The following is a 27,029-nucleotide window of genomic DNA, read 5'->3' on the forward strand; positions in this document are numbered from 1 at the left end:
ATCTGCAGTGGTGTTGACGCAAACGGGTTGAACCGTAGAGGGCTCCACCGGCAGCGAACGGTCCACTTCGTCGATAACCTTCGACTGCAGTTAGCGCTACCGTGGCTGCATTGATAGGCGACGATGAACGAGCCAAGCCAAGAGTAGGCTACTGCTGACTCGAAAGCGGCTGCTATCATCGGTATCAGTAGGTTGGCTGTCAGTGTTCCGGAATATCGAGTGTCAAATATGGAACTGGGGGACGCGAATGATTTAAACATCCAACCGCCAGGAGATCGTTGTATTGAATTCCGTGTTAGTTCCTCCCCTCACTGGATAGCCTTAAATGTTTGCACTTGTCGTCGGACCTTAGCAACAGTTTCCCCCATCTTAATAACCATGCGATAATGGTCCGTTACTTTAAAAAATCTGGTACGCAAGACACGAGGGCAAATTGTTTGTGAGGGCAAGATTTTCTTGATTCGTGACATTGGCTTCTAATACTTATTTGTTTTTTTTCTGACACGGCGCCATTATGACCCGGCTTTTCCATTTCCTTCTCCCTGTTTTCCTACTTTGCTTGTTTTGGTGTCTATGTCCATCCCAGCTTCCGTCGCTTTTGCTTTTTGTCTCACAATTTCTTGCAGCATTAGTAGTGAAAGCCACTACAAGAGTTGTTCGGGAAACTTTCGTGAACCGATTGAAAAATGCAAACTGTTCTAGAGAATTCTAAGGCGGCATTAAAAGCGCGTCCCCCACCCGGTTAGCGCATTGTGTAATATATCTAAGTGCAGCTTTGTCTGTTGCCGACTCTGGCCAACATCCCGCTCATTGAAACAGAACCGGTGATCAATAACTCACAAACAGGCATGTATGAAATGTAAATTTATGCATCAGTGGGGTGCGAGGGGTTATTTAGCTGAAGAAGGTGCGGATGGGAAGTTAGCCCAGGCAAGCCCGAGTCCGTGGTGTGGTCATTGCAGTACGCCGAGCGACCTCCTTGCCCACCAGTCTTGGGCTCCAAGACTCCCAGCACAGTTCTTAATTTGTCAATCATATTTTCCTTGAATCGAGATGCCATTGATTGCTTTCTTCCATGTCCCATGAGCCAATGCATAAGTGTGCCTTGGAGCCATAGTCCGGACAGGGTCGGTCTGGCAGGCTCGGGTAATGTGGTCATTGGTGGGTCGGCTCAGGTGATGTGATCAGTGGTGGGTCGGCTCAGGTGATGTGATCAGTGGTGGGTCGGCTCAGGTGATGTGATCAGTGGTGGGTCGGCTCAGGTGATGTGATCAGTGGTGGGTCGGCTCAGGTGATGTGATCTGGGATGAGTCGGCTCAGGTGATGTGATCAGTGGTTGGGTCCGGCTCAGGTGATGTGATCAGTGGTGGTCGGCTCAGGTGATGTGATCAGTCAGGGTCGGCTCAGGTGATGTGATCAGTGGTGGGTCGGCTCAGGTGATGTGATCAGTGGTGGGTCGGCTCAGGTGATGTGATCAGTCATGGGTCGGCTCAGGTGATGTGATCAGTGGTGGGTCGGCTCAGGTGATGTGATCTGGGATGAGTCGGCTCAGGTGATGTGATCAGTGGTGGGTCGCTCAGGTGACTGTGATCAGTGGTGGTCGGCTCAGGTGATTGTGGATCAGTCATGGGTCGGCTCAGGTGATGTGATCGGTGGGTCGGCTCAGGTGATGGTGATCAGTGGTGGGTCGGCTCAGGTGATGTGATCAGTGGTGGGTCGGTTCAGGTGATGTTATCAGTCATGGGTCGGCTCAGGTTGAGTGATCAGTGGTGGGTCGGCTCAGGTGATGTGATCAGGGATGAGTCGGCTCAGGTGATGTGATCAGTGGTGGTCCGACTCAGGTGATGTGATCAGTGGTGGGTCGGCTCAGGTGATGTGATCAGTGGTGGGTTGGTTCAAGTCGAAATGTGAAAAGCAATCTATACTCTATCAAACAATTACTTACACGTCCACTCGAACTCACAAATAGAGCATAGGATATGATCTTCCCCACTGCCCTCGCTACTCTTGATACTCTAGACACAGGAGTCGACTCAATGGAAATTAATAGCAGGATCAAGATACATCTCACTGAGTCGGAATCTGATTCGACTCAAAACTATGTTGTTTTACTCAAAAACGGAGTTGGTGCTAGAGCTGCTATTTTTGAACTTTTGTCTACCCACACCCGCCCTGCAACCGAATTTAAAAATCTCACCAGCCTCGCGACGCAGCTTTCCTCAAAAGGCCCACATGGGCCCGCCAACCGTGTTTTTATTCCAGGTACATATACTCAACCCCATGATATCGTCAGTGCTAAAAAAGAAGCTGTAAGAAACCTGCAAACATATTCATCCCTTCAGTTGATTTTTGGAATGGATCAAGGATCAGCATCAAGAAACATTATTCATTCCAGTTTCAGACGCTTAACCATGAAAACGTGAGGATCACCAGCTTAAATCTACTAACATTTATCCTTTCACCTGTCTTTTTATAAATTAACACTGAGTGAAGTTGTTGCTCTTACTCATGTAAAGATCTGTAGCGGTAGCCCACTTTGAAGGCTGCTGAAAAACCAGCGCAAGAAATGCCCTGGGCCTCAGGTACAACAATCTCTTTCTTCAGAACACAATAATCTAGTTCCGTTAGAAAAATCGTCAAAATGAGCCAACAGTCGATACCATGAAAGAAAAGAAAAAATGATTGCAACTAGCATCAGAATGAAACCCCAATACTGATTTACATTTAGTACGGTTCATATTATGACTTTTGGTCAGTATACACACGTAGGCGTGCCTTTTGTATGCAAACATTGACCATTCAAAGCCCAAAGATAGTAAGCAGGTATTTTTCATGCCATGGAAAGAACATCAAGCACATTGTCTACGGCCGGCACGCATCAAAATAACAACCTTCCCAATCTCATAGCAGTAGCTACCAGAATGCTGGCTGATTACGCTTGTCTGCGGTCAGTAAGGACGAAGTTTAACTATGAAACTTCTATTCTGATGCTGGATTTAGGCTCCAAATTCTTTCAGTACAGGTGGGCACAGAATGCTTAAGAGCCTCAACATCTTCATGCCACATAGCAAATAAACGAACGACGCAGAAGGTAAGCATATCATTCAGTGTCGAGTAAGCCATAAATGGCTTCATGTCTCGCCCATGGGCAGCTGATGATCCATTCAAACGTGACTAGCAAATACGAGCTCGTCCTTGCGCCACGTAAAGGCACTCTTTAGACATGCATTCTAGGTCCTTGAACAGCTGACGATATAAGCCATCCTCTGCTGACCTCAACGCGCTGATTTTGTCCTTCGGTGCGGTTATTTTGAATTTTTGCTGGGAGCGCCAGGATGGTTTGGTAATTGGTGTTTTCAGGTAGTTATCCTCCTTGCTTCATACCAAATCAGTGTATGTGTACCACAGGAAGCACTGATAAATAATGTTGCATGATGCCGGGATAGCGACCGAGCTGCAGAAGACGGGATCCATATGCTGTTATGGATTTCACAGACGTGTGTTGAAACTGCGCGGCAAGGCCACACTTTCAATATTATCGGACCTTGGGTCGAGTTTGCTGTTTGAGCATGTTCCGTGTAGTTGCGTCCATCAGATGTCCCCGCGGAGTGCAGTCCATGGTGTGTTTACACAGCCATACGCGATAAAAGCCCTGCGATCTTTTCAAGCCGGCGCGTTGCGGACCTGCGGGCTCAGAGGCGGCAGCTCTAGTCGGGACCAACCTCACTCGTCACCGGGTGGAGAGAGAATCGGTTCCAACAGCAGGCATGCGCAATTAGGCTGCGAATGGACCTTTGCACAGTGGCTGGACGAATTTGTATCCTTAATTGGAGAATATCTAAGGGACGTCAAAGTGACAACGCCCCTCCCCCAACCCTCGGCTAAAAATATTGTGTAATTTGGACTTCTCTGCGGGAAAGCATGAGATGTGGCCTGTCCTCGAAAAAAAAACAGCGAACACATCTCGTCACGTGTGGGAACATCAAGCGGAGCAGCAGAGACGACTGAGAACATCAAGCGGAGCAGCAGAGACGACTGAGAACGTCAAGCGGAGCAGCAGAGACGACTGAGAACATCAAGCGGAGCAGCAGAGACGACTGAAAACATCAAGCGGAGCAGCAGAGACGACTGAGAACATCGGTATTGGTCCTCTTATTACTACCTTACAGCAGCAGAGACGACTGCAGCAGCAGCATATTACTAGCAGCAGAGACGACTGAGAACATCGGCATTGGTCCTCTTATTACTACCTTACATATTGGTCATGGCTGTTGGAGACGACTGAGAACGTCGGTATTGGTCCTCTTATTACTACCTTACATACTGGTCATGGCTATTGGAGACGACTGAGAACATCGGTATTGGTCCTCTTATTACTACCTTACATATTGGTCATGGCTATTGGAGACGACTGAGAACATCGGCATCGGCGGGGCATGACTGAGGCATTATTGCACGCAGAACAGCCGCGTCCATTAAGCTTCATCTCTGCTGTTAACGGCAACTGGATAAGCGGCTTAGCAAGCATGAGAACAAAGTAGGGCTAGGTTATCAGCTGCTGGGAAGCTAATGCTATGCTCGGCTTAAGAAAGCTGCAGCAGTATCTGCTATTCACAGATGGTGCACTGTCACAAATGACGGCTTCGACACAAAAAAAGTCCGCGACCGGTCTTGCCCGCGGCAAGGCGTCGGCAACGCTGAATATGAAACATCGTCTGGTGGTACAGCATGCGCAAACCAGAAAGCGAAAACTACCAAAACGCACCGGCAGTGCGGGCACGGTACAGAGTTGGGTTCCACCATTTCCTAATGCAGTCAAACTGACGGCTGCACTCCCCAGCCCTCCGGTCCTCTCCAACTATCGTGCCTCCTTCCCTCTTATTCTGCAGCCAGTCACCTTAACGTGTTGAACGTCTGTGTCAAGTAGATCTTTGGGATCATCTTCGGGAATTGGGTTGGCTCACTTGTTCCGCTGGTTTACAAAAAGTGTACCCGTGCTGCAGCCGAACAGTGACAGGGAATGGAGCTGAAGATAAATCACATTATTCCTTTTTCGCAAGCCCCTCCTAGGCGTTGCTCGTTTTCCAACGTCTCTCAGTCTGGATGAGACAGAGCCGACAAAAAGTCTGCTTCTTGCTGCGTGTCTGGCGTGAGCTTCGATTCGCTTTGACAGTCGCCTTACGGAAGCACTAAGATAGTTAAACGGTCCCGGTGTCCATTTGGAGACACCATCAACAGGTGGCTTAAACTGCAGGGACAGGTGACGAGGATAGCACTAAGATAGTTAAACGGTCCCGGTGTCCATTTGGAGACACCATCAACAGGTGGCTTAAACTGCAGGGACAGGTGACGAGGATAGCACTAAGATAGTTAAACGGTCCCGGTGTCCATTTGGAGACACCATCAACAGGTGGCTTAAACTGCTGGGACAGGTGACCAGGATGCTTAGGGAAAGTGCGACATTTCTGGACTTTTCTCAAACGGTTCTCGAGCCGCAAGCATCAGAAGTTTAGCTACGGGCTGCCCCACCCCCTCCCCCGAAAAGAAAACTGGAGTGATAAGTAATCTGCATAGCACGCGCTAACAACCCCATTTTACGGATTTTCGGCCCGGCACGCACATATGCTTAAAAAGCAATTCAAACAGGAATAAATCACCACGTGTTCAGTCGCTGCGCTGTTCGGCCACTACGCTCCCAGCAATCACGCTGTTTCCGCCGCCGACCTCCTGCCGCGCGCGGCCCCAGCGCCGTCCAGATTGTGGGCATCGACGCTGGCAACGGCCGAGACGGCGATCGGCCGCGATTTCTTCGCTCGACAGGAGCTGAGCGACAGCCGCTGGAGCTGGCCAGTGAAACGTCACCCCCCACCCCCGTCCGCCGACTGAGGTACATTTCCGGCGCGCGGACGGCGCGGGCCGGGTGCAGGACATCTTCACGGACCGTCAACGCCATTTTCGTGTCGGCCGTCGCACTGATAGGGAGCCATCGATTGGGCCGGCCGCGAGAGTTGCCAGCTCGGTCCTGGAGCTGCCAATTGCCCATGAGGGCGGCCGATAGTTCCGAAGCAGTGTGGTGCTGCCAAATACTTTTAACACGCTGATTGAGCGTGGAGACACGTGAGACTCGGAACAAAACCAGCTCGAGGCGCGTTCGTTTCTATCGACGACTGGCATACTGCTTCTAGCCTTTACCGCAAGGCTGTTCATTTTAAAATGCCGAAAGACATTTTTCTCTTTGGCGAAAACACATTTCTAACTTGTCTAAATATTTTTCAATGACAGAAATTACTGGGTTATCTCGGCTCGGACAACTTGAAGGGCAGCCATCCTTCCTCTTAAGAACATGCAAAGAGTATGTGACATGATAACCAGTGAAACCAAATTTGTCGTTGCTTGCTAAGGCAACTTTTGTTAATCCGTTCAATGTGAGCCATGATGGCATTCAAGTGTGCCGATTAGCATTATATTGTGTTAGCCCCGGCCTTCCCGGTGTTGACTTGCCCCATCCCAATATTGTGGCTTGAATAAAAAAAGAATTAAAAACATTTAAATTTTACAAATAGCTAACCTCACTTGCTCTTTTTATCTATCTCTTAAGCTCTTGTTAGTCATTGTCTTATGAAAGTGGGTAAAGTTTTGATAAACTTACCTTAGTCAGCATTGATGGCAACGACTGGCGATAACTTTGATGACTGGCATTGACTAGATGACAACAGCGCGCTCTTGAAATAGTGGACTATTCGGTAAATTATGACAAAATACAACAGGATGATTACCATTGGACCAAGAAGGGGCCTAAATTCGTTCAGAAGCACATACGTAGGGTGGGAATGGCTATCGGGCCCTTGCCAACCCCCTCCCTCCCCCCCCCCCCCCCCCCCCCCCACACTCTCCTACTGCTAAACACAAGTCGGTGACCGTGGTTCCGTTCATGGACTTCTCGACATAATTAATTTTATAATTTGTTGATCAATATTATCGTCACCGATCATTAACTGTTTTTTTTGGCGTCAGGTAATTGCAGTACATTATATGTAAAAGGGCAATGTGATATTTCCGTTGCAGCCTTTTCAGGCACATCGCTTGAGTTTAAGACGACTTTTGCCCCAGGCCCGGTGTAAGCCGCTTTTCTTACTAGACGTAATCCATGTAATTAGGTCGCCTGGATTCACTGCCAGTCACCGGGCCATGCGGATGCCGACAGCATGAAGAACTGCTCAAGTATGCACCTGCACGCCTTTCCAGCTGATGCAGTCCGTGTAAGGCTGCCCAAGCATCGCGGTTTGGCACGGGCTTAGTTTGATTGCGTTATAAGATGTTGTTTAAGTTTCGTCTTTGTTCGTGTTGATTCGTGCATAACGCTGAGATGTTGCTATCGGCGCTAAGTGTGCTGAGACACAAAGTGGGTCCCACGCCCTGAAGATGGATGGTAATGGATAAGAGGCAGATAAAGGAGGCAGGGCGGCAGAGGGAGAAAGAGCAGCACGTGTGAAAGCCTGCATCTCCGCCTCCCCCTCCCACTGCACCGGCGCAGCTCGCTGGAGGCACCCCCTCTCGCCGTCGGCCTGCAGCTCTGCGGGCGGCTCCTCCCCGGGTGCTCAACCCCCTGAAGCCGCCACCACTCTGCATCCCGCAGCAGCATCGCCTGGCCTGCCTCAGCGTGTTGAGTGTTCACCCTCCTCACTGGTGTGTCGCTTCGGCGGCTCTCACCGCCTCGCGTCCGCGTCCGGCGCAGCGCTGAGCCATGCTTTTTCTTAAAATCTACCAGGCGGACTTCCTCTGCCATAAGACCTTGAGCTTACCGGCCTCGCCTCATTTGAGCAGCGCATGCTTTGAACATGTAATACGTTAAACGTAAACCACGTTGCTAAAAAGACTCATTCAACTTAAAGGAATGTCCCTCATTGGAAGATACTGAAGCAGGCATCAGATATGTTGAAATAAGCTGACTTATAACTATTGGTATGCTTTCAAATGAAAAGGCTCCTCCAGACAGCACAACTTCTGTGGTTAGTAAATATGCTCCTCAATGCGTCATTGTTTGATTGCGTCATCGACATTGCACAATATTGATTGAGAGCCAATTGGCGGCCGTTATATCTGGAAATCGTGATCACGAGCGCCAGATAAGAATGACTCGACAACTCCATTTTTCATGGCCTTGATGGCCGCATGGCTAATGGAATGGCATGACCTGAATAGCATTATTATGCCATCATGGATGCGTAGGTGGCCTTCAAACAGTCTCCCTGAAATAGTCTACACATCTTCGCGGGCGTGTAAAGAAGAGAAGGGCTGTGAACTGCACCGAATGATCTTTAAGATGGCTATTTCAGTTCCAAGCCCCATACAAATGCGGAACACTCCCCACAGCCCGGCACCGCCCAGGTCCCTCAACGGTGCGCGATGGACAGGTGCGGGCAAATTTGATCCCCGCTTATTTGGAGAACGGCTGGGCCGAATCCAAAAATTCAAACGGCAATGTGCCACGATGAGCAGTCTTAGACCATACGACAAACTGAGCGGTTTCCACGACCCGTCACAGTGACACCACGGGAGACCAAACCCCCGCCGCCCGCCACCGCGGGTCCGGGCTCAGACGGGCGCGCCAAACCTGCGCTGTAACGCATTTCGATCATATCTCAGTCACTGTTACAGATAGGTGCTTAAGACCTGGTACGGACATTTTTCGTAGTCGTATCTTGAGTACCTTGTTTCTGTTTTCATAATTTTGAGTGTGAGTCCAAACAACGTGGGCGCGCTTTATATAAGTATTTTTGTTATTTGACATGACAATATTTAAACGTGCGATGTTGAAGCAACGTAACAAGATACACAAATGACACACTGATTGGCTTTCGTTTCTCGCTTAAAGATATCAAGTATCCTCTTTCATTCGGTTTCTTGTCAATTTGTCTACAACTGGGCGCTTTTGTTCAAAATAGACGAACATAGAGTCACTCTAACGGCTCTCACGCTTTATCTGTTATGATCTCATAATTATTCTTTTGACACAGGGCATCGACATTAATCAATAGATAGCGAATACAATTTTCGACTGACATTTCAATCCGTTTTGTTAGCGTGGAGAGCATTCGACAAGGAAGCAGATTTACAACCCCCACCCCCTTCCGTCAATAAACAACCACGTGGGAAACGTTGACACCGTATCACGCACTAGATCTCCATCTCCAAGGAAAGGAGCATGTTGCACGTAAAATGCGATGATGATATGTCGTATCCGATAAGGCTGATTGTCGTGCCCTTCAAAGATTTTGCAGTCAGTTTGTTACCTTCATACCCAGTACAGTTGCTAAGCATTGTAAAAAACAAGTACTGATTCGCAAGAAGCTTGTGTACTTTGTGATGAGCGGCATTTGTGATTCAAGGACTGTTCATGCGGACATCTTTTATATCAGCGCACCGAGCGTCCATAGCGCACATATCAGCGCACCGAGCGTCGGTGATCTCCCCGGCCCCATGTTACAGACCAAGCATCCGCTTATTTAGGGGCGGATTCGCATAGTGGCCATTGTCACTTGTAGGCGCGAATGGTGGTTTATCAATTGTAATTTTCTTGTATATCCGAATATTCATGATGATTTCAGTAAACATATGGACCTTAAATATTCTTTACACCGCCACGAGCAAGACCTTTTGGATCTCCATTGAAGCCCTCCTCCGTATGCCTTACGCCCCACATTTTTCATAACATTTCCTGCTTTGATGGGCAAGTGACGCGCTGAGGAAAGAAATGTGTGGACAAAGGGGTAAACATTTTCTGAAAATTTCAGCACTTAAAAATCTGAGTGTACCAACGCACGTGCTACTACCACAAAGATGGTGACAATCCTACCTCGCACCGCTCGGGGACGGCTCGGAAGTCAAACGTGCTCTCAGCTGTACAAAGGCTTAAGTTCGCATGTGTTTGATGTGGTTTTATAACATCATCGCTGCAACTCTTGCCATCCACGAGTAGCGTCCACCCGGCAGAAGTTGTGAGATGGAACGTCGGAACATAGAACTCGAACGTTTTGTTTTCAATAGTATAGGAGACCAGTATGCAAATGCCAAAGGACTGTTCACATTCCATGCATGTTTACAACCGTTAGGTGGGTCAGAGCCGGCTTAACACGGCTGCTTTTTACTCAGCCTTGCGATATGACCGAATTCTGCTATTCTGTCGTAAGATTTATTGTGGTTCTTAGTCTGGGATATTGCGTCAGAATGCGAGGGAATGCTCAAGTATGCAGCCGAGCTAGAACTTAGGATTTCGGCCAAGTGGTTGGATTTTTGTCGTTGCCAGAATGCAGCTGTGTTCCGCTATTTTTTCGTTCGTCGAGCGGAAGTGTCATTTCTATTGTCTCAATGGTTTAATATGCAGGGAACATCTGGGGCAATAAATCATCTTGGTGCCCCAGATCGGTACAAGCATCGGTCTGCTTCCGTATGTCGGGTCTCGTCCGCACAGCTTCCCGGTGCTCCATTCGTGGCAGCTACATCGTCAGTGCCACGCACGGGGGTCCGTTCGATTCAGCTGAATGAATTATATAGATTAGAATTAGCGAATGCATGAAATGAACCGTTGTTGGGCTGCCTGCGACGTTACTTGCGCGAGTTGCATTCTGGGCTGTTTAAATTCCAGTGAATCCGGACGTCGCCTTGGCCGTAAGTAGGGAAATCCAGTTGTTTCAATGATAATCGGGATTAGTAACAATTGCAGCAATCCGAGGATCACGCGAGACTTAGTCTTTAGCGTCATTCGATGCACGTCAAGCACTTCTATGTTTGCGACCAAAAAATAACAGCTATGAAATACACCTGTGTGTATGCGTACTTCTTTGTGATGATTCTTTTTAGCTCTGTTGTGATGCAGCCTAGTGTGCTTCCCATGGGCGCAACAAAAAGTGGTCGAATAAAATACCAGAGCACGTGTTTCGCGCTGTGAGACGAGAAAGCGGATAACAGACGTGATTGTTGACACCATGTTCATCATACCAAAGCATACTTGAACGAAGCCGTCACCTTGGGGGGCCCATGCAAGAAGCCCAATTAAAAGAGCTTTTCGACGTAAGTCATTATACTATTGGAAATGTGGGGTTTTCCATTTACTGTGTTTTGAACGCCGGTTTTCGAAAACAATAAATTGTGTTACTTTTGAGACTATAAACATGGGAGGCTGTAGGTACTGGATACAACGTAAGTCAATCGTTTCACTGTGATCAGCATTGAAGCACGCGTACCATAATCACGTTAACGGCTGCTAATTTGAGTGCCCATCGGGCCCCTCGAGACCAAACGGGGGGGGGGGGGGAGGTACGTCCCCTGTGACCTCCCCCGCCCCGCCGCCTCCTGCACCACTGCACGTAACGTGCTTTGCATGCTTTGTATGCTCAGACGGCCCGCTGCACTGTACAGGAAACCAGGCGGGAAGTATCCTGCTATCCTGATCACGAATGTGACCGAAGGACATTCTCATGTCTGAAGACTCTGTGAGGGTGTAGGCCAACCTGAGTGTCCCCTATATAACCGCGCTGACACGTGTTGCTGACAGCCGCGTTGCGTGGCCGCTGCATTAGCCTCGGCCGTGACAAAATGCCCGTGTCCGTCGCAGGCGAGCGGGACCGAGGTCGCCGACCGGTAATGGTGTTCGTGCACGGCGAGGCCTTCGACTTCGGCACCGGCAACGCCTTCGACGGCTCCGTGCTGGCCGGCTTCGGCGCCGTGGTCGTCGTCACCATCAACTACCGGCTGGGCGCGCTTGGTGAGAGGCGTCAGCGTGTGCGCGGCGCGTGCCTGTTGTGTACGATGAATGGCCAATAACCGTGGCATTGTGGGCGGCCCCAGGGCGCTGCGTAAACATGCTCGGCTCGTGCCTCGTATCTTGCGAGCATCTCTTCCGGAGTTTTCTCCGGCGGGACACTTTTGGTACGTGTATCACGCCGTGTAAGCGCGAGGCAATGCATTTGTGAACTGGCCGCGACCTCGTCTCGTTCATGCGCTGTATGCGGGGTCAATGACAGCTATCATCCGCGCTACGCTGCCAGGCGAGCCGGACGCCTTCCGGCTGATTCAGGGCTTCAACTTTGGGCCGCCGCGCCTGGCGGTTTATCATATCGCCCGCCCTGACACCGATATCCTCTAAAGGCTTCCCGAACTCCAACGTCGGCCCGCTGCCGGCGATGCAGTCAATCAGTCCTCGCACCCCTTCCCCGCCCCCACAGACACCCCTGACCGCTTCCTGAACACCAACTTTGAGCGATTGGGGGCGCTAGACGACGACTTGGCCTCAACACTACAACGTTCTGCGGCGTAGGCCTCAACCACCAACCATCGGTCGTGAATCGCGCCGCGAGTAGCGGCGCCCTGCGTGATCTCACCGGCTCCTGCCTTGACTTGGACTCCAGGCTCAGCCCGTGCGGCAGCGCCCCGCGTCATCGCTCCCGCCATCGCTGTGCCCCGCAGGCTTCCTGAACGCCAACTTCGAGCCGGTGCGGGCTGTGGCCAACTACGGCCTGCTCGACATCGTGGCCGCGCTCGAGTTCGTGCGGCTGACTGTGAGCGCGTTCGGCGGCGATCCGGCCAGCGTGACCGTCTTCGGCCACGGCGCCGGCGCCGCCTGCCTCCAGTTCCTGATGACGTCCGCCTCGGCGCCGCTCGGTGAGCGGACGCGAACGCTGGCAGCTGGCTCGGCGCCAGCTCGCGCCCACTTCACAGATGGAGCATTGCGGCATTCTGCTGTGTTGCATTTCGGTGACAATCGCGTGCATCTCCGCAGGGGAGGTGGCGCCGCGCTAGGCAGCATCGTGCTGTTGCTTGACATTGCTTATTCTGCGGTATCAGGGTTGTTACCAACGCAATGGAAGCAGGCAGCGCAGTCGGCGTGATCTTTCCGTGCTGAAAATGCCTGCACCAATGGCTTGACAAATAAAAAAGCCGCTGTGTCTCGCTTGTGCCATGCAAGCTGGCCTATGGCGAGCAGCTGTAGACTCCCCTGCACCCGTTGTCGGTACTACGCTGCGTTCACCCGCGCACTTTACAAACGGCCGCAATATCGCCGCGTCTGTTTCAGGTCTCCTGTTTCACCGTGTGATCCTAATGAGCGGATCATCATTAGCGCCGTGGGCGCTGCTCAGTGATCCGCTGAACGCAACCCACCAGCTTGCCAAGCACGTCAACTGCACGCCAGCGACCGACTCGTTCCTTCCGTGTCTGCGCGGCAAACCGCTCGAGTCGCTGCTGGCGGCCCCTGTTGTCGCTCCGAAGTACCTGCCAACGTTCGGGCCGTCGCTAGATGGAATCGTCATCGACGACGAATTCTTCACCAACCGGGCATCCTACGTACACCGCCTGGTCTCATACAGTCTGATGACCGGAGTGACGTCATTTGACGCAGACTACCAGCTGAGCCAGCGTCAGCTGACGTCGGGCGTGACGTCAGAAGGACGAGACCAGCTGCTGCGAACGTACGTGCGGAACTCGTACAGCTACCACCTGAACGAGTTGCTGGCGGTGGTTCGACACGACTACACCAGCTGGACGGGCAGCCGGCAGTCGCGTCAGCAGCTGCAGCTGCGCGACCAGCTGCTTACACGCGCTCAGCGACTGCGCAGTACGTGGCGCCGGTCACCCACACCGCCAGCCTGTTCCCGGACGACCAGGCCACCTTCTTCTACGTGTTCAACCGGCCGGGCGCGTCCGAAGAGATGACGGTGAGTCCCCAGCGTGGCACGTGCCGCTCCTTCGCGGTCCGAGCACTACCAGTGCCGCTCCTTCGCGGCCTGAGCGCTACCAGTGCTGCTCCTTCGCCGCCCGAGCACTACCAGCGTCACTCCTTCGCTGCCCGAGCGCTACCAGTGCCGCTCCTTCGCTGGCCGAGAGCTACCAGTGCCGCTCTTTCGCGGCCCGAGCACTACCAGCGTCACTCCTTCGCTGCCCGAGCGCTACCAGTGCCGCTCCTTCACAGCCCGAGCACTACCAGTGCTGCTCCTTCGCTGCCCAAGCGCTACCAGAAATCAATGTCCCGCAGCCGTCAGTGGCACTGGAGGGCCTCTGCGGCCGGCCGCGCCAGCCGCAGCAGCGTGACCGACAGAGAGCGGGCTGGTGTCGGTTATTCGCTGCGGCGATATAGATCAATACCTGCTCGGCCCGCGGCCGCCTCGCTTCAGTAGATTACTTAATCTGACCGCGGTGCTAATGATGAAGCCGCGAATTCCCCTCGGCGGAGTTGCCGCCCCAGGACAATGCCGCCGGCTGATGAGTTAAGAGCTGTCTCGTGGACTGACACCAGCTAGTCGGTTGGGCGCCACTGTCGGCCTCATCTGCCCACCCCAGCTGCCGTCCCGCGGAAGACACCGTCAAATGTTGGCGCCGCTGCCGCGTGATAGCGCTGCTCGCGCGCAGTATGCTTTTAAGAAACCCTGCGCGGTGATATATGACAGCATTTTAACGCGCAAAATGGGCTATGTGCATGGCTCACGACTGGCACATTTCTCAACGTCCAGAGACTAGATGATATCACGAGCTGAATGGTGGATCTGCGGTGAACCCAAGGTTGGGAAACGAACTGGCGGCAGTTTGTTCCTGAGGAATGTGTGCAAAGTGGACATCTTCCACGAGATTGCCATTATCTGGTTGCGTTTTGGTTTTCCCTTATTTGACTCTTAATTAAAGTGAGAGAAAGAACTCTGCAGTTTACAGCGTAGGTTAAGTGTACCTATCAAGCGACCGATGAAAATATGACCACCATTGTTGTCAAAATTGATTTCGGCTCTTCCTGTTTTCGTCATGAGATACGTGAGTTTTGCATTTTTCTGCACTCCGAGGTGCAATCACCGATTTTTTGTTGCACACAGGGTTAAAAAGTTGTAGCATGTTTCCGGGACTGACTCTCTTACCGCAAGTTTTGTTCCTAACGTGGGCTCTACGGTGGCCGCGCGGTGTGCGACAGCGGTGCCAGCACTCTGACGTCACCTGTCAGGGCAACGGCGTCATGTTGCCGCCAGCTGAACAAGAGGTGCGAAGGTGCTGCTAGGCTGTTTCTGGTGGTTGAAAAGCTGTGCTCAATCTTCCCTTCGTTCTAGCACAGCTAGAAAACTTTCTGGCGGGAGCAACTCCCTTGACAATGGCAAGAGCCGTGTTCCACAGACTGTTGAAATTGGGAAGCAGCATCTGATTTCCTTCCATCTGTTGAAGCAGAAGAACCGAAACATTTCCCGTCTTTACAATATTGTAGACTAACATGGTATGACATTCTTTCAACCCACCAGAGTAACGTACACGATGCGTGCACATATATCATTGCCGCTGGAAATCATCATTAATCTAGCTTCGTTGAATATTAACTTTTGCGGACACATGTAGCGTCCGCCTAGTTTTATTTCATTTACATTCATCTCCAGCTTCCACGAGCCGCATGCGGTGTTCTGCGAACCACTGCCATTGTCTGGTGCCCGCTCTCCGACTTGGCTATTCTGTGTGCAGTTCACATCGACGTTCCGATCCATATCTTGCCTCGGCTCGTGTTTGCCTGCGCTCTCCGGCGGGCGGCGCCCCTCGCCGGCGGCCCGTGCCGGCCCGGCCCGGTGGCCGCCCGCTCAGGAGCGCGCTGCCGCCCCCAGGGCGCGCTCAGTCACGGCGCGGAGCTCGCCTACGTGTTCGGAGCGCCGCTGGTGGGCGGCCGGACGCCCGACGGCCGGCCGTGGAATGAAGACGACCGCGCGCTGGCCCGCCTCGCCATGGCCGGCTGGACCAACTTCGCCAAGTCCGGGTGAGGCTCGCCGTTGTCCGGGCGCGACCCAGCGGCCGCCGGCGCCCGCTGTCGGAGAACTCTGCTCGGCGGCGCCGTGCCGCTAGCAGGCGGCGGTCGCCGGAGCGCGCTACATTTGCAAAACGGGAGCTGTGTTCGGATTTGCATGCCTTAGCTGCGACGCAGTCTATTTTCTCACGGGAAATCCCTTTGTTCCGGTGCTATTTGTGTTCGTTTGGTGTTATCTGGGCGTGAGATTAGTCTTTCTTGCCGGTCTGCTTTGTGTAGTTAAAATAGAACCAGCTTAAACAAGTGAAAAACAGCTCACAGCTACAACAGCTTAAACCGGTCTTGATCATTGACATCTGTTTATGCGTGTCATTGCGCGGTCACAGTACGTTTTGCTCCAGCTAGCGGCGAACACCAAACACGAGCACCCCGACCGGTCATGACGTTCGTTTGAAAAACCAGTGCGGTGCTAGCCGCTCGCCGCACATCTCCGCCGTTCTCAGCAGTGCGCAGCAGGTTACACCGCTTGGACCGTTGGATCAAGGAGGCAGGTGCCAGGCGCCAGGCCTCTCCCCACTCCGGGCAGCATTTAGTATAAACACTACGGTGACGCACGGAAAGAAACAAGGAAAAAACCGTGTTTGCCCCCCCCCCCCCCCTCCCCTTCACAGAGGCTCCGTGTACCAGGTACCGTCACGATCCGCTTCCTCGCAGCATTGCAATGCCTGGAACAAATCGGAATTCAGCACTGTTTGACATTATGTTCCTGACAATTTTGGACAGGATATCTAACACCTTACGTAAGGAAAACCATCTGCCTGGCAGAGGCTTGGATCAAAAGACGTCATTCATGACTGGCGAATTTAGCCTGACGGACCATATGTTCGTTATGCAAGCCAGCAATGGCGGCGTGGCGCGCCATTTTGTCAGAGGAGAAGGGACTCGCTTTTGTATGAACAACACGCGCTGATTGCAGGCGCGTGGCAGCGAAAAGTGTGTTGCGGCAAGCGATAACCTGATCCACTGTCCGCAATGCTCTCGCAGTAAAACACAGATATATTTGCATTGATTGTAGCACAGTGCATGGCTTTGTTTTTCCGTCATGTCTTCAGCTATAACCATTTATTTATGTATTGGGAGAGGTGCCAGTAGATAGCAGGACCACATTGGCAGTTGGTTTCATGTTTGATTAAGAGCCGTCCTTATAGCTCAGTTTTGCCGTCCCTGCAGTTTATTTGGCAGAGCGTCGGATGCTTTGATTAATGTATAGCAGTCACAATTGCTTTAAAAGTTGGCTCCTACATTTTATACTGTCGGCCTTACGTCGCATGACCTGTTATTTTGGTCCAGCAATTGCAGAGAGAATGGCTGGAGCGCGTAATCAATTGCACCTGATCAAAGCAGGCCCATGGTATGGCTGCGGTTTTGGTGATGCTGTGAAACGACACATCGGACAGCATGGCATGCTTTGGGTGCAAAATTACTGGGCGCACATGGTCTGGTAGATGAGCACGCGCAAAATTGTATGTGCTGTTTGGCTTTGTAGTAACCGTTTGCGAGGAATCGAACGCACTGTGACTAATTGGTCTTGCATTATGCAGTTGCTATCTAAATACGTGCACAGTGGCAAATTGTCACAACACCAAGACAAAGCAATACAATTTATCAGAACTTAATAATTACCGGTGATATTTAAACCAACATATACAGTGTCTCAATTATCGTTATTTCGCTTTCCCGGTTGCTATAGATTTTTGAAAAGACTTATTTCACGCCAGACCAAGCTATGTTGCCACTGTGACATTGCTGGGCAGTGTTGTCGGGGTTCGTTGTGGCTACGGTTAAATGTCCCCGACACACTGTAATTTTGTAAATGATTTCGTTGGCAGCATCCTATAAATCTTGATTACGTAATCTTCACGACCGGCACCACTGGAATGAACTGCGATGTTCCGTTTGTTTTCTTCCAGTGATTTAGCCCTCGTCTGCATCGCCGCTCGTACTACCCTCTGTTGCTAACACGTCCAGTGGGCTGCTGCAAAAGTAAAAAAGTAACAGGGTGCTATCGCCACACGTGATCTTTGGGTTCGCTCATGCAATTTTGGCACGATCATAGAGTCAGAGTCCAGCAGAGTGTCCTATATGGACAAGGAGCGTGAAGTCGACGTGGGGAACATTTGCTAAAAAGAGCGAGGGTGGGACTCCGAATGCCAGAGGGCCTATTGCGTTGGTCGCTGCCGTCTGACAATTAAAGGAAGCCTGAAAACTTTTGACGAGAGCTCATATTCATGCAATGGAAGGGGTCTGTTCCAGTTAGGGACCCCAATAGCCAACGGTGAGCCCTTCATCCCAATTCCAGCATGGGCCCGTTAAGCCACACTGGAGTCTATGTGCCAATTATTGGACCACCTGCGGCGATCAGGGATCTTGTTGCGTCAGTGAGGGTTCCTGTATCGATCCGAGGCCAACTGCGCGGGTCCGAAGGCTTCCCGCATCAGGGACGGGACCGATGTGATATGATGTATCCTTTTAAGGGTCTCCGTATCGACCAGGAGATTCTGCCCCTGTGTCGCCAAAGACATTATGTTCCATGGTGTTCTTTTCAAGCCACCCTTCTCCCGGAAAAGTATGGTGTATCATTAGTGTTGAATAGAGTGAGTCGAAATGAGTTAAAAAGGAAAGGATCAACCCATGTTTGCCCGAGAACATTCAATCTTTTGCAGGGTCGACTAATGAAACAAGTTACATAAAAAGTTTGTGCCTGAGCCTATTTACAATTTTGAGGCTGTTCTCTGGACGGAACAGTTATATCAACACAAAGAATAGAGATCCTACCTTGACTTTTCCGGTTCCACTGCCATATTTTCGTCCGCCCGTAGGCCACCGCTTCTTTTAACCTTGAGGTCAACGCCTATCAGCCTACGGAGATAGCAACAAAAACCTGGACGTCCGGCGTTGCAAAGATTTGCGGGCGCGCATCTTCAAAACCACGTCACATTATTTTTTCACCAACCGATTCTGGCTGAATGGCGAGCATTACCAGGCAAGCATAGTCATGTCAATCTAAATTTTGACTCACTTCTATCTACAATCTACGTTCGCGAAATCTTCGATGCCCCTGAAGAACCCAGATCAGAACTCTGGCAAAGCTGCTAAGTTTTATTACTTTAGAAAGAGTCAAGTGATCACTGTAAAATGAAAGAGCTCCGGCGATTTGTTTCATGCAGTCGTTTAACACATGATGCCTTCAGTTTCTTGACATAAAGATTTAAACGGAATTGATCTCGTGTTAGCATCTGTATTTTCTATTTATAGAAGGCAATAAAACGGAGAAACCCGTGCTCCTCATTGACGAGTGGGTCATATCCGGCATTTTTTGGCGGGCGTTTGGCAAGGGGATCATGTGTCCTCTTGTCAAGGCTCTAGCTGCGCCCCGGCTGGGTACGCCGTAAATCTCCATTGACAACAGAACCACGCCTCAGGAGTACATGATGAGCGCAAGCAGCGCATCGCAGCGCTGGGATTTTCCACATTTTCACAGCTTTAGAACTTTGATGAAAAACATTACGTGTCCGGGGCGTAATTAGGTACTAGAAAGAAGCAGGGCGGGTGAAGAAATATTCCAAATTGGGCTGCAATGCTCGACGTTTGAGATGCTGTGGATTTTGCTACGAAAAACTGGGGAAGGTGTCACCAGCCTCCTGTCCAAGCGAGGACGAATTGTGGTAATAATCGTGTACCCCTTTATGGTGTTACGTATTTAACTCTTGTTGCTGGCATGCGAAAAAGATGAATGCGGGTTGCTGTAACTGAATTCGCATCACGGACAGCGATGGCCGAGTGGTCAGCGCCTTCGGCTCCTCGTGAGGGGCCCGGGCTCGATCCTCGCCGGCGCCATCGGGCTCTGAGTGCTAATATGACCCTTTCAATGCCTGCCAGTCATAAAAGTGTGTCTGCGACGTGATGACGTGCGCCGCATGACCATTGTACTAATAAATTATTCGCGTTTACTGTACCATAGCTCTTTGAATTTTTAAGGTGAAGTGTAAATAGACGTCGTCATAACTTTGCGGGATATCACATCTTGTCAGCGTTTTTTACGGCTGCTCTAGTTACCAAAATTGTAGTTGCCAAAACATATCGTCCATATAACATTGGAAATGATGTCAATGTTTCACTTCAAATCGCGTCAGCCACTTATTTCCAGCAGTATATTTTTGTTTTGTTTTTAGTGGTAAGTTTCTAACGTATTTCATCTTTGTGTGATCCTTTCCTGAACTACAATGCAGCACTACTCCAACACTCACAAGGGGCACTACACAATTCATGGAAAATCCAAACGTCTGGCACCCGACAGCGCGATAACATTTAACAATGCTAGTATTCAGCACATGTCTAGCCCTGCCGCTCCGAACATCATAGTAATGTGATCTGTGGGCGCTTTTCCATGCGTTTAAATACGTCTTGAACGGAATAGCGAATGTGAAATGCAGGTCCGTACTCACATTACGGTTCCGTCCGTCATTCCAGCGACCCTAATAGGCCCGAAGAGCTGAAGATCATCTCTCCCGGTGACCAGCGACCCCGGGTGCTGCACTGGAGCCACTACGAACATCTTCACAAGAAGTATTTGTCCCTTGGTAAGGCTGGTTTGAAGCTGTTGTTTACTATTAGCTGGTGAAAGATGTCAGGTCTACAGGAGCAGGCATGCTAATATGTAATTATAGCCCCTTTGGAATTGAGCTGTAATCACTTAAAACTTGAGCAGAAATTGAGAAAGCGTATCATTCCTGATGAATTTTTTAGCTCGTGTGATCATGCAATCATCAGGGAGTCAGAGAACAGACCGTTCCGAAGCTCCACACCTGTATGAACGAAGCGTTAACACTTCGCGCAAATTTACCTGCGTAGAATCAACGCTCTAATTCCGCCTCTCCTGGCATGGCCTATCATGGGACAACTGGTGTAGTCGGTGACGATGTCGTGGCTCTGCGAAACTGACATGAGTCGTTCCGTGCCATCACAGGCCCGCAGCCGCGAGTGTTGGGCCACTACCGACCGCAGCGGGTGGCGCTGTGGCTCAGCCTCGTACCGGAGATCCACCGGCGCGGCACCAGCGGCGTACCCGACCTCGCCCACCACCTGTTCGACGGCCACGAGCGCCCACACCTCTACCTGGGCTCGGTGCGCTCCGTGCCGGCCACCTGGCGGCCGCTGCCGCCGGCCGCCACCACCGCCGCCAGCGACACCAACGCCAGCGCCGTGCGCGATGGCAGCGCCTCTGGCGGCGCGACGGTGGCGCCGTCTGCCTGTCGACGACAGCGCCACGCTGACGGACGCTTTCTCGGCGTACAGCACGGCGCTGAGCGTCACAGTGGCCATCGGCTGCTCACTGCTTGTGCTCAACATCCTTATCCTGGCTGGCGTCTACTACCAGCGCGAGAAGGGCCGCGCCGAGGCGCGCAAGCGCACCGACGAGAACGGGCGCGCGTGCGGCTCGCGCGCCGGCAGCGCCGCCAGCGGCGACACCTGCTCGCTGAAGACGGACGGCGGCTCGTCCGTGTCGAGCGGCGGCGCCAAGGCGCTCGTGCAGACCACGCTGCCGCCGCCGCAGTTCGCCGACCTGCCGCCGCCGGCGCTGCTAGAAGGCGTGTGCGTACGCGACGCGTCGCGGCCGCCGACGCGCGCGCGGGCGGAGGAGGCGGCGCCGCTCAGCCACAGACCGATGCGCGTGACCGGGTCGCTGCCGAGGACAGCGGATCGGCGCGGCAGCCGCGGCAGCCGCGGCGGCGGCTCGCAGGACCGGCTGGCAGAGCTGCGGGTGTAGCGGCCGCCGCGTGGTCGCCGGTGGCAGCGAGCGATGGCTGACTTGGACACCGAGACGGGAAGAGTTCGCGGAGAGCGCGCTGAGGTGTGGTGTGAGCAGTGGTGGACGGATGATGCCGATTTTGTCTCCAGAAGCTTGGAGACAGAGGGCGGCGCGTTGGGAATCGGTCGGCGAGCGCAGTGATATTACGATTTTGCAGATGGTGTGACTGTGCTAACGTATTCAATTAGCTCATCCTGACGCATCCCAATCGATTATCGTGCTGTTATCGATAACTCTCCATCTCCATAGACGCAGGTTTGATGGCTGTTAAGGTTAATGATGGAACTAATGACTTCTGTTCCACAACACCCAGTGCTGAGCGGCTCGAGGCTTCTGAAACTGAGGTCGGTGCAGTCACACGGCACGTGATTGTAACTTATCGCTAATTAAGGTAGGCTGACGATGCCACCTGGGCTGCAGAACATGATTTGATGGTCTAAAACAGAGCGATCGTGCCAAACATACTGGTCGGTGCGCGTGTTTGTGCGAAATCAGTTTATGGTGTTATAAAGAGTGTTTCTCCGTGCGTATTACATGCGTCGTTGTCTGACCCTCATGCGGTGCGAACTGTTTTGTATATTTACGTAGTCAGATGCAACTTTAAGGCAACGTAGATATCTGTTGACTGTTATATTGTATTTAAGAGCGTGTTACACATACCAATGTGATATAGAATAAGACACAAACAACAAGGCGATGATAGAATGCTTCTCTCTTCCACACGTTTGACGATAGTCCTCTAACGGCGGATAGAAATAGCGGGGCGCTATTGCCAGTGTGCGGCTTCAGTATTCTGCTCGCTGGCCTCACCAAACAGCCATTGTCAAAGAGCCCTGCAACGATGAGGGGCTCCTGTGTTGGTCAGAGGCCCACAGATCCTACCACTGGGTTCTGGGTCGCCAAGGGCCTTGAGTCGACCAGGGGAATTTTTTGTACAGGGACAGGGACGGGATCCAGAATGTCAGGGGGCCTCTCTTGTGGATTGGGGCCCTCTGACAATGAAAAGAGGCATGACAACTATGACGAACCTCCACATTGAGGTGATGTAAGGGTGACCGGAGGCCTCCACCCCATTTCAGTCTTCGGCCCATTAAGCCGAAGTGGAGTATGCGCCAATTATTGAACGACCTGCGGCGATGAGGCATACTTTTGCGTCAAGAGAACTCCTGCTTGGATCCGGGCCAACTGCCCGAATTGGAGGAACTCCCGCGTCAGGAAAAGGATCAATGTACGATGCGTCCCTCTAAGGGCCTCCGGATCAGCCAGGGGATGTCGCCCCCCGTTGTAATAATGACAGCCGGTAGGTACCTTGCACTGGGATGCAACGACCCCTCAGCGCTCGCCCAGGAACGATAGTGCTCTCATAGTGCTCTGCCCACCGGGCCCCTTGCGCAGAAAAAGTAAGGGGTATCATTGGTGATCAATAGAGTGAATCAAAAGGAGGCCAGGAATGATGAAAATGCCGACCCATGTTTGCCTCAGAACGTCGATCCAGATGCACAATCGATGAGTAAAGCGAAATACAGCAATAAGCTGTGAGCCTCCTGACTAATCTTTTGAGTAAGAACAACGCTGGCCGGAGCTGCAGTTCCCTTTGATTTCTAATGTTTAGAGTCTAAATTGGTCTTGCCGGCAGCTGTCCCCAGTCACGACAACCAAAGTAAGATGCGTACACCTCTGACCATCAGCAACTAATGCGAGGAAACGCTTTTGACAGGTACAAAGAGGGTCGTGTGGTACTGGACCTAAGCGATATGCAGCTTGGATTCCCCTTCCCAACCTGACAAAAACACTCCCAGCTGCCCGCGTGTTGTTTGCAATTGACTGAACTCCACTGACCAATAGCGGCGTGTCGGGGCCCGGCGAACAGGAGATGAAAACAGGGGAGAGATCCATGAAACAGGAGATGTTCTCACGTATGGCCACCGTGCTTACCACGCCTTCTCGCTGCTCCGCGGGCCGCCAGCTCTGGTCTGTGCAGCGCAGAAGCGCGTCCGGACACTAAGTGTGAAGATGAGCTTGGAAAGGACAACGCACTCATTGTGCGGATGGCAACTGCCTGCTCTGTCAAGTCACACCTCAGGCATATGATCCATGCCAATTAATTCCCAATGGCGATGAGATCAGATTAAAATTGAATTATTTAAAGAAGGTTAAACTCTTTTAATCTCTAGATCAACCCAAACCTCAGTTAAATCTCAATGGCGATTTTTGAACACATTTGTCATAGAAACCACCCGTTGCGGGTCATCCAGTAGATACAAAAAAATCGTCTTCCTCTCTCGTCACCAAGCCAGCAGAGTAACGGTTAATGTTTGATCTCGTGGTTCGGTCTCCCGGGAACGCCTTCCGACTGTCGATATCTGACTGAGTAGCGTCAACACAACACCGCATACCCAACGTGCTTTCCGAATGCGGTTGTCTGGTGACCTGCCCTGTTACATATCATTCACGTACCACTTCAGAGATGCATTGGCAAGGTGTTTAGCAGCAGAATCCGGCTCAGCTTTAGTCCTGAGAGCGAAAGCGGATTACGTCCTGGTTTTTATACCAGCGGGAATGGTCCAATTAACGGAAATCCTCTTTCTGCTGTCGCTGATGTCCTTTCTACCTGTCTAGCGTGCTTTCTATTGTAAGAATGCTGCAGCTGCCTGAAACGCAGATATTTTTCGTAGGCTCTGCAATGACCGGTCCGCCTTCCTCATACCCTGCGCACACAGTTAGGATCAGCAGCAGGTTTTCAATAAGAAGGAACTCGCATGTTAAGCCGATCCGCTAATCCAACGCAGCCAGTCCCGCCATTGGCTCTCAGCAGCCGCGGCATATGACGTCATCTGTTGCCTAGATTTCTCCGCTGCAGGTCGGACAGTTGCCAGTTCAGTCGCGGTGTCGGCTTTCCAAACGCGCGGCTTGAACTCTCGCCGCACTACTGGCCATTGTCTTGGAGCGAGCCTTTGCCTACGTTAGCGGTTTCCTACGCGGTGGCTTACGTGCTTCCGATCAGCCTCAGGAGCGCATCCAGGGCATGCAACTGTGGCGCTTGTGGGGTCAAGACCGCGGGAGGTGTGTCGGCCGCCGTGTGGCCAGCTGATCCTAGTGCCGCTCGCTACCGCTCGTCACAGTCGTTTTTCGTCCTCAGCCGCCGCCATCTCCGTCGCGAGCTGTTGGCCGCCGGCGGCTGGGTCGCGCTCGGCGCCATGCTCGCCTCGCTGGCTCCGGTGCTGCTGGCCGCCTCGCTGGCCGCCGCACTGCTGTCGGAGCGGCCGCTGGTCTTCACCCTGGACGGGCCAGTGCGAGGCGAGACGCTGCTCAGCGCGCGCGGCAGGCCCTACTTCAGCTTCAAGGGGATCCCGTACGCGAAGCCGCCGGTGGGCGCGCTGCGCTTCCAGCGGCCGCAGCGCCACCCAGGCTGGGACGGCGAGCTGGATGCGAGGGCGCACGGCAGCCGCTGCCCGCAGTACGACCCCTTCCAGCGAACGCTGCTGATCGGCAGCGAAGACTGCCTGTTCGCCAACGTGTACACGCCGCAGCTGCCGGCGGCCTGCGGGTCGGCTCGCCGGCCTGCCGGTCATGGTGTGGATCCACGGCGGCGGCTTCAAGACGGGTTCCGGCGACGTCCAACTCTACGGGCCCGACTACCTGATGGACGAGGACGTGGTCGTGGTCACCTTCAACTACCGGCTGGGGGCGCTGGGTTTCCTGACGACAAACGACGATGCCGCGCCCGGCAACTACGGCATGTTCGACCAGGTGCTGCTGCTGACCTGGGTGCAGGGAAACATCGCTGGCTTCGGCGGTGACCCGACCGCCGTCACCGTGTTCGGCCAGTCTGCAGGCGGCGCCAGCGTGTCGCTGCTGGTGCTCAGTCCACTGGCCAGGGGTCTGTTTCACCGCGCCATCAGTCAGTCGGGTAGTGCCATGGCAAGCGTAGGCGCTTCGGGGAGGAAAGATAATATGGCCACTCGGCTGGGTGAGGCCTTTCACTGCCCTTCAAGAGGTAATCAGGCATTGCTCGAGTGCCTTAAGCACGTACCTGCCAAAGATCTCGTGAAAGCTTCCAGGCAGCTGACCACGAGAAGGTATCACTTTCACCCGCGCGTTGACTGCGAAAGGAAAATTCCGTTCCTTCCAGATGATCCCAGAGTCACACTAGAGTCCGGTAACTTCAACCGCGTGCCATGGATAATGGGCCTGAATCAAAACGAGGGTGTTTTCTTCATTTTGAGGGATCTGCTGGAGCTTTTGACTCCCTTCTCAGACGGCATCTTTAGATCGCCTGCAATTTTGCATGAGGCTTTGCGTGAAACTCTATACGGTTCGCTAGACCCGAGGGCGAACCGCTTTAGGGAACTGCTCCGCCTTCTCTGGTTCTACAAGACCGGCGCCGGGCGAGGCGGCACTCCCCTGGAATCCGCTAGCAACGCGATCGGCGACTACTTAATCATGGCGCCGATTTCTGAGCAGGCGCGGCTAGCCTCTCATCACACGCCCGTCTATAAGTACGTCCTGGACCACGTAGGCCCCGGCCAGCTGTCTACGCTTAAGTTGTTCAAGTCCAACATACCCAACCTGGGCGTCACGCACAGTGATGACCTCCTCTATCTGTTCCTGGCGAGCCGCCTGGCCGTGCCGGCCGTCGACTCGCCCGAGTTCGACATGCACCGGCTGTTCGTCGGCCTGTGGACCAACTTCGCGCGCACGGGCCTGCCGGTCGGCGACTCTCCGAAGGTGCCGCACTGGCCGGAGTTCACGGAGCGGACCCAGCTGCACCTGCGGCTCAACCTGCGGCCCACCGTGGCGGCGCGCCTCCTAAAGCGGCGCGACTCCTTCTGGCAGAGTGTGCCCGTGAACGAGCCGTGGAGGCAGCCCGTGGTTCGGGGCTGCGGCGACGGTGAGTTTTGAGGTATTTCTGGCGCCAGAGGTGGAGGTGGGACCAACTTATTCCCAGCAACATGGATTTCGGGTCGGGCGGCGCCAGGTTCGTGAGACCATTAGTGGGTTAGATGTGAAATGGGTGGGACGTCGGTTGGATGGGCGCCAATAGGGTGGAATACCGCTCAGATGGGTCCCAAGTGGGCGTGACGCTGGTCGGGTGTGTGCCAAATGGACGGGAAGTTGGTCGAGTGACTGCCAATCCACCATACCGTGATTGCGTCTCATTGATTCCTGTTAATTTATCAAGATTTGCTTTCTCGGAAGTGCGAGAAATGCTCATGTGTCAAAATCTTTCACTCTGCTTTCTGATCATCCTGTCCTACCGTCGGCAACACGCATTCTGTGGCTTGTAATAAATGGCATCAAAAAGTTTAGGCAGCAAAGCTTTATGACATTTTGAATTCGAGAGCAATGCGATGACAGCCGCTGGCTTCCGGTATGGTCTACCGAGAACAGGCTTGCTTGGTC

The 27,029-nt window shown here is 52.6% G+C and overlaps 1 protein-coding gene across 1 annotated transcript in view; it reads left to right on the plus strand.

Annotated features, from left to right (window-relative positions):
* Nucleotides 1–26,528, plus strand: part of LOC119096480 (neuroligin-2-like) — a 65,204-nt gene extending 38,676 nt beyond the window's left edge. Inside the window, 12 exon segments of the mRNA XM_037219396.1 lie at nt 11,615–11,764; nt 12,466–12,660; nt 13,073–13,701; nt 14,951–15,016; nt 15,621–15,769; nt 20,288–20,397; nt 20,784–20,967; nt 21,080–21,370; nt 24,766–24,844; nt 24,887–25,183; nt 25,185–25,596; nt 25,759–26,528. Of these exon segments, the coding sequence (XP_037075291.1) occupies nt 11,615–11,764; nt 12,466–12,660; nt 13,073–13,701; nt 14,951–15,016; nt 15,621–15,769; nt 20,288–20,397; nt 20,784–20,967; nt 21,080–21,370; nt 24,766–24,844; nt 24,887–25,183; nt 25,185–25,596; nt 25,759–26,528 (3,332 nt within the window).
* Nucleotides 26,529–27,029: the final 501 nt, after the last annotated feature.

This window comes from Pollicipes pollicipes, unplaced genomic scaffold (assembly GCF_011947565.3).
Source record: "Pollicipes pollicipes isolate AB1234 unplaced genomic scaffold, Ppol_2.1 Scaffold_4295;HRSCAF=5057_pilon_pilon_pilon, whole genome shotgun sequence".
Taxonomy (NCBI): Eukaryota; Metazoa; Arthropoda; class Thecostraca; order Pollicipedomorpha; family Pollicipedidae; genus Pollicipes; species Pollicipes pollicipes.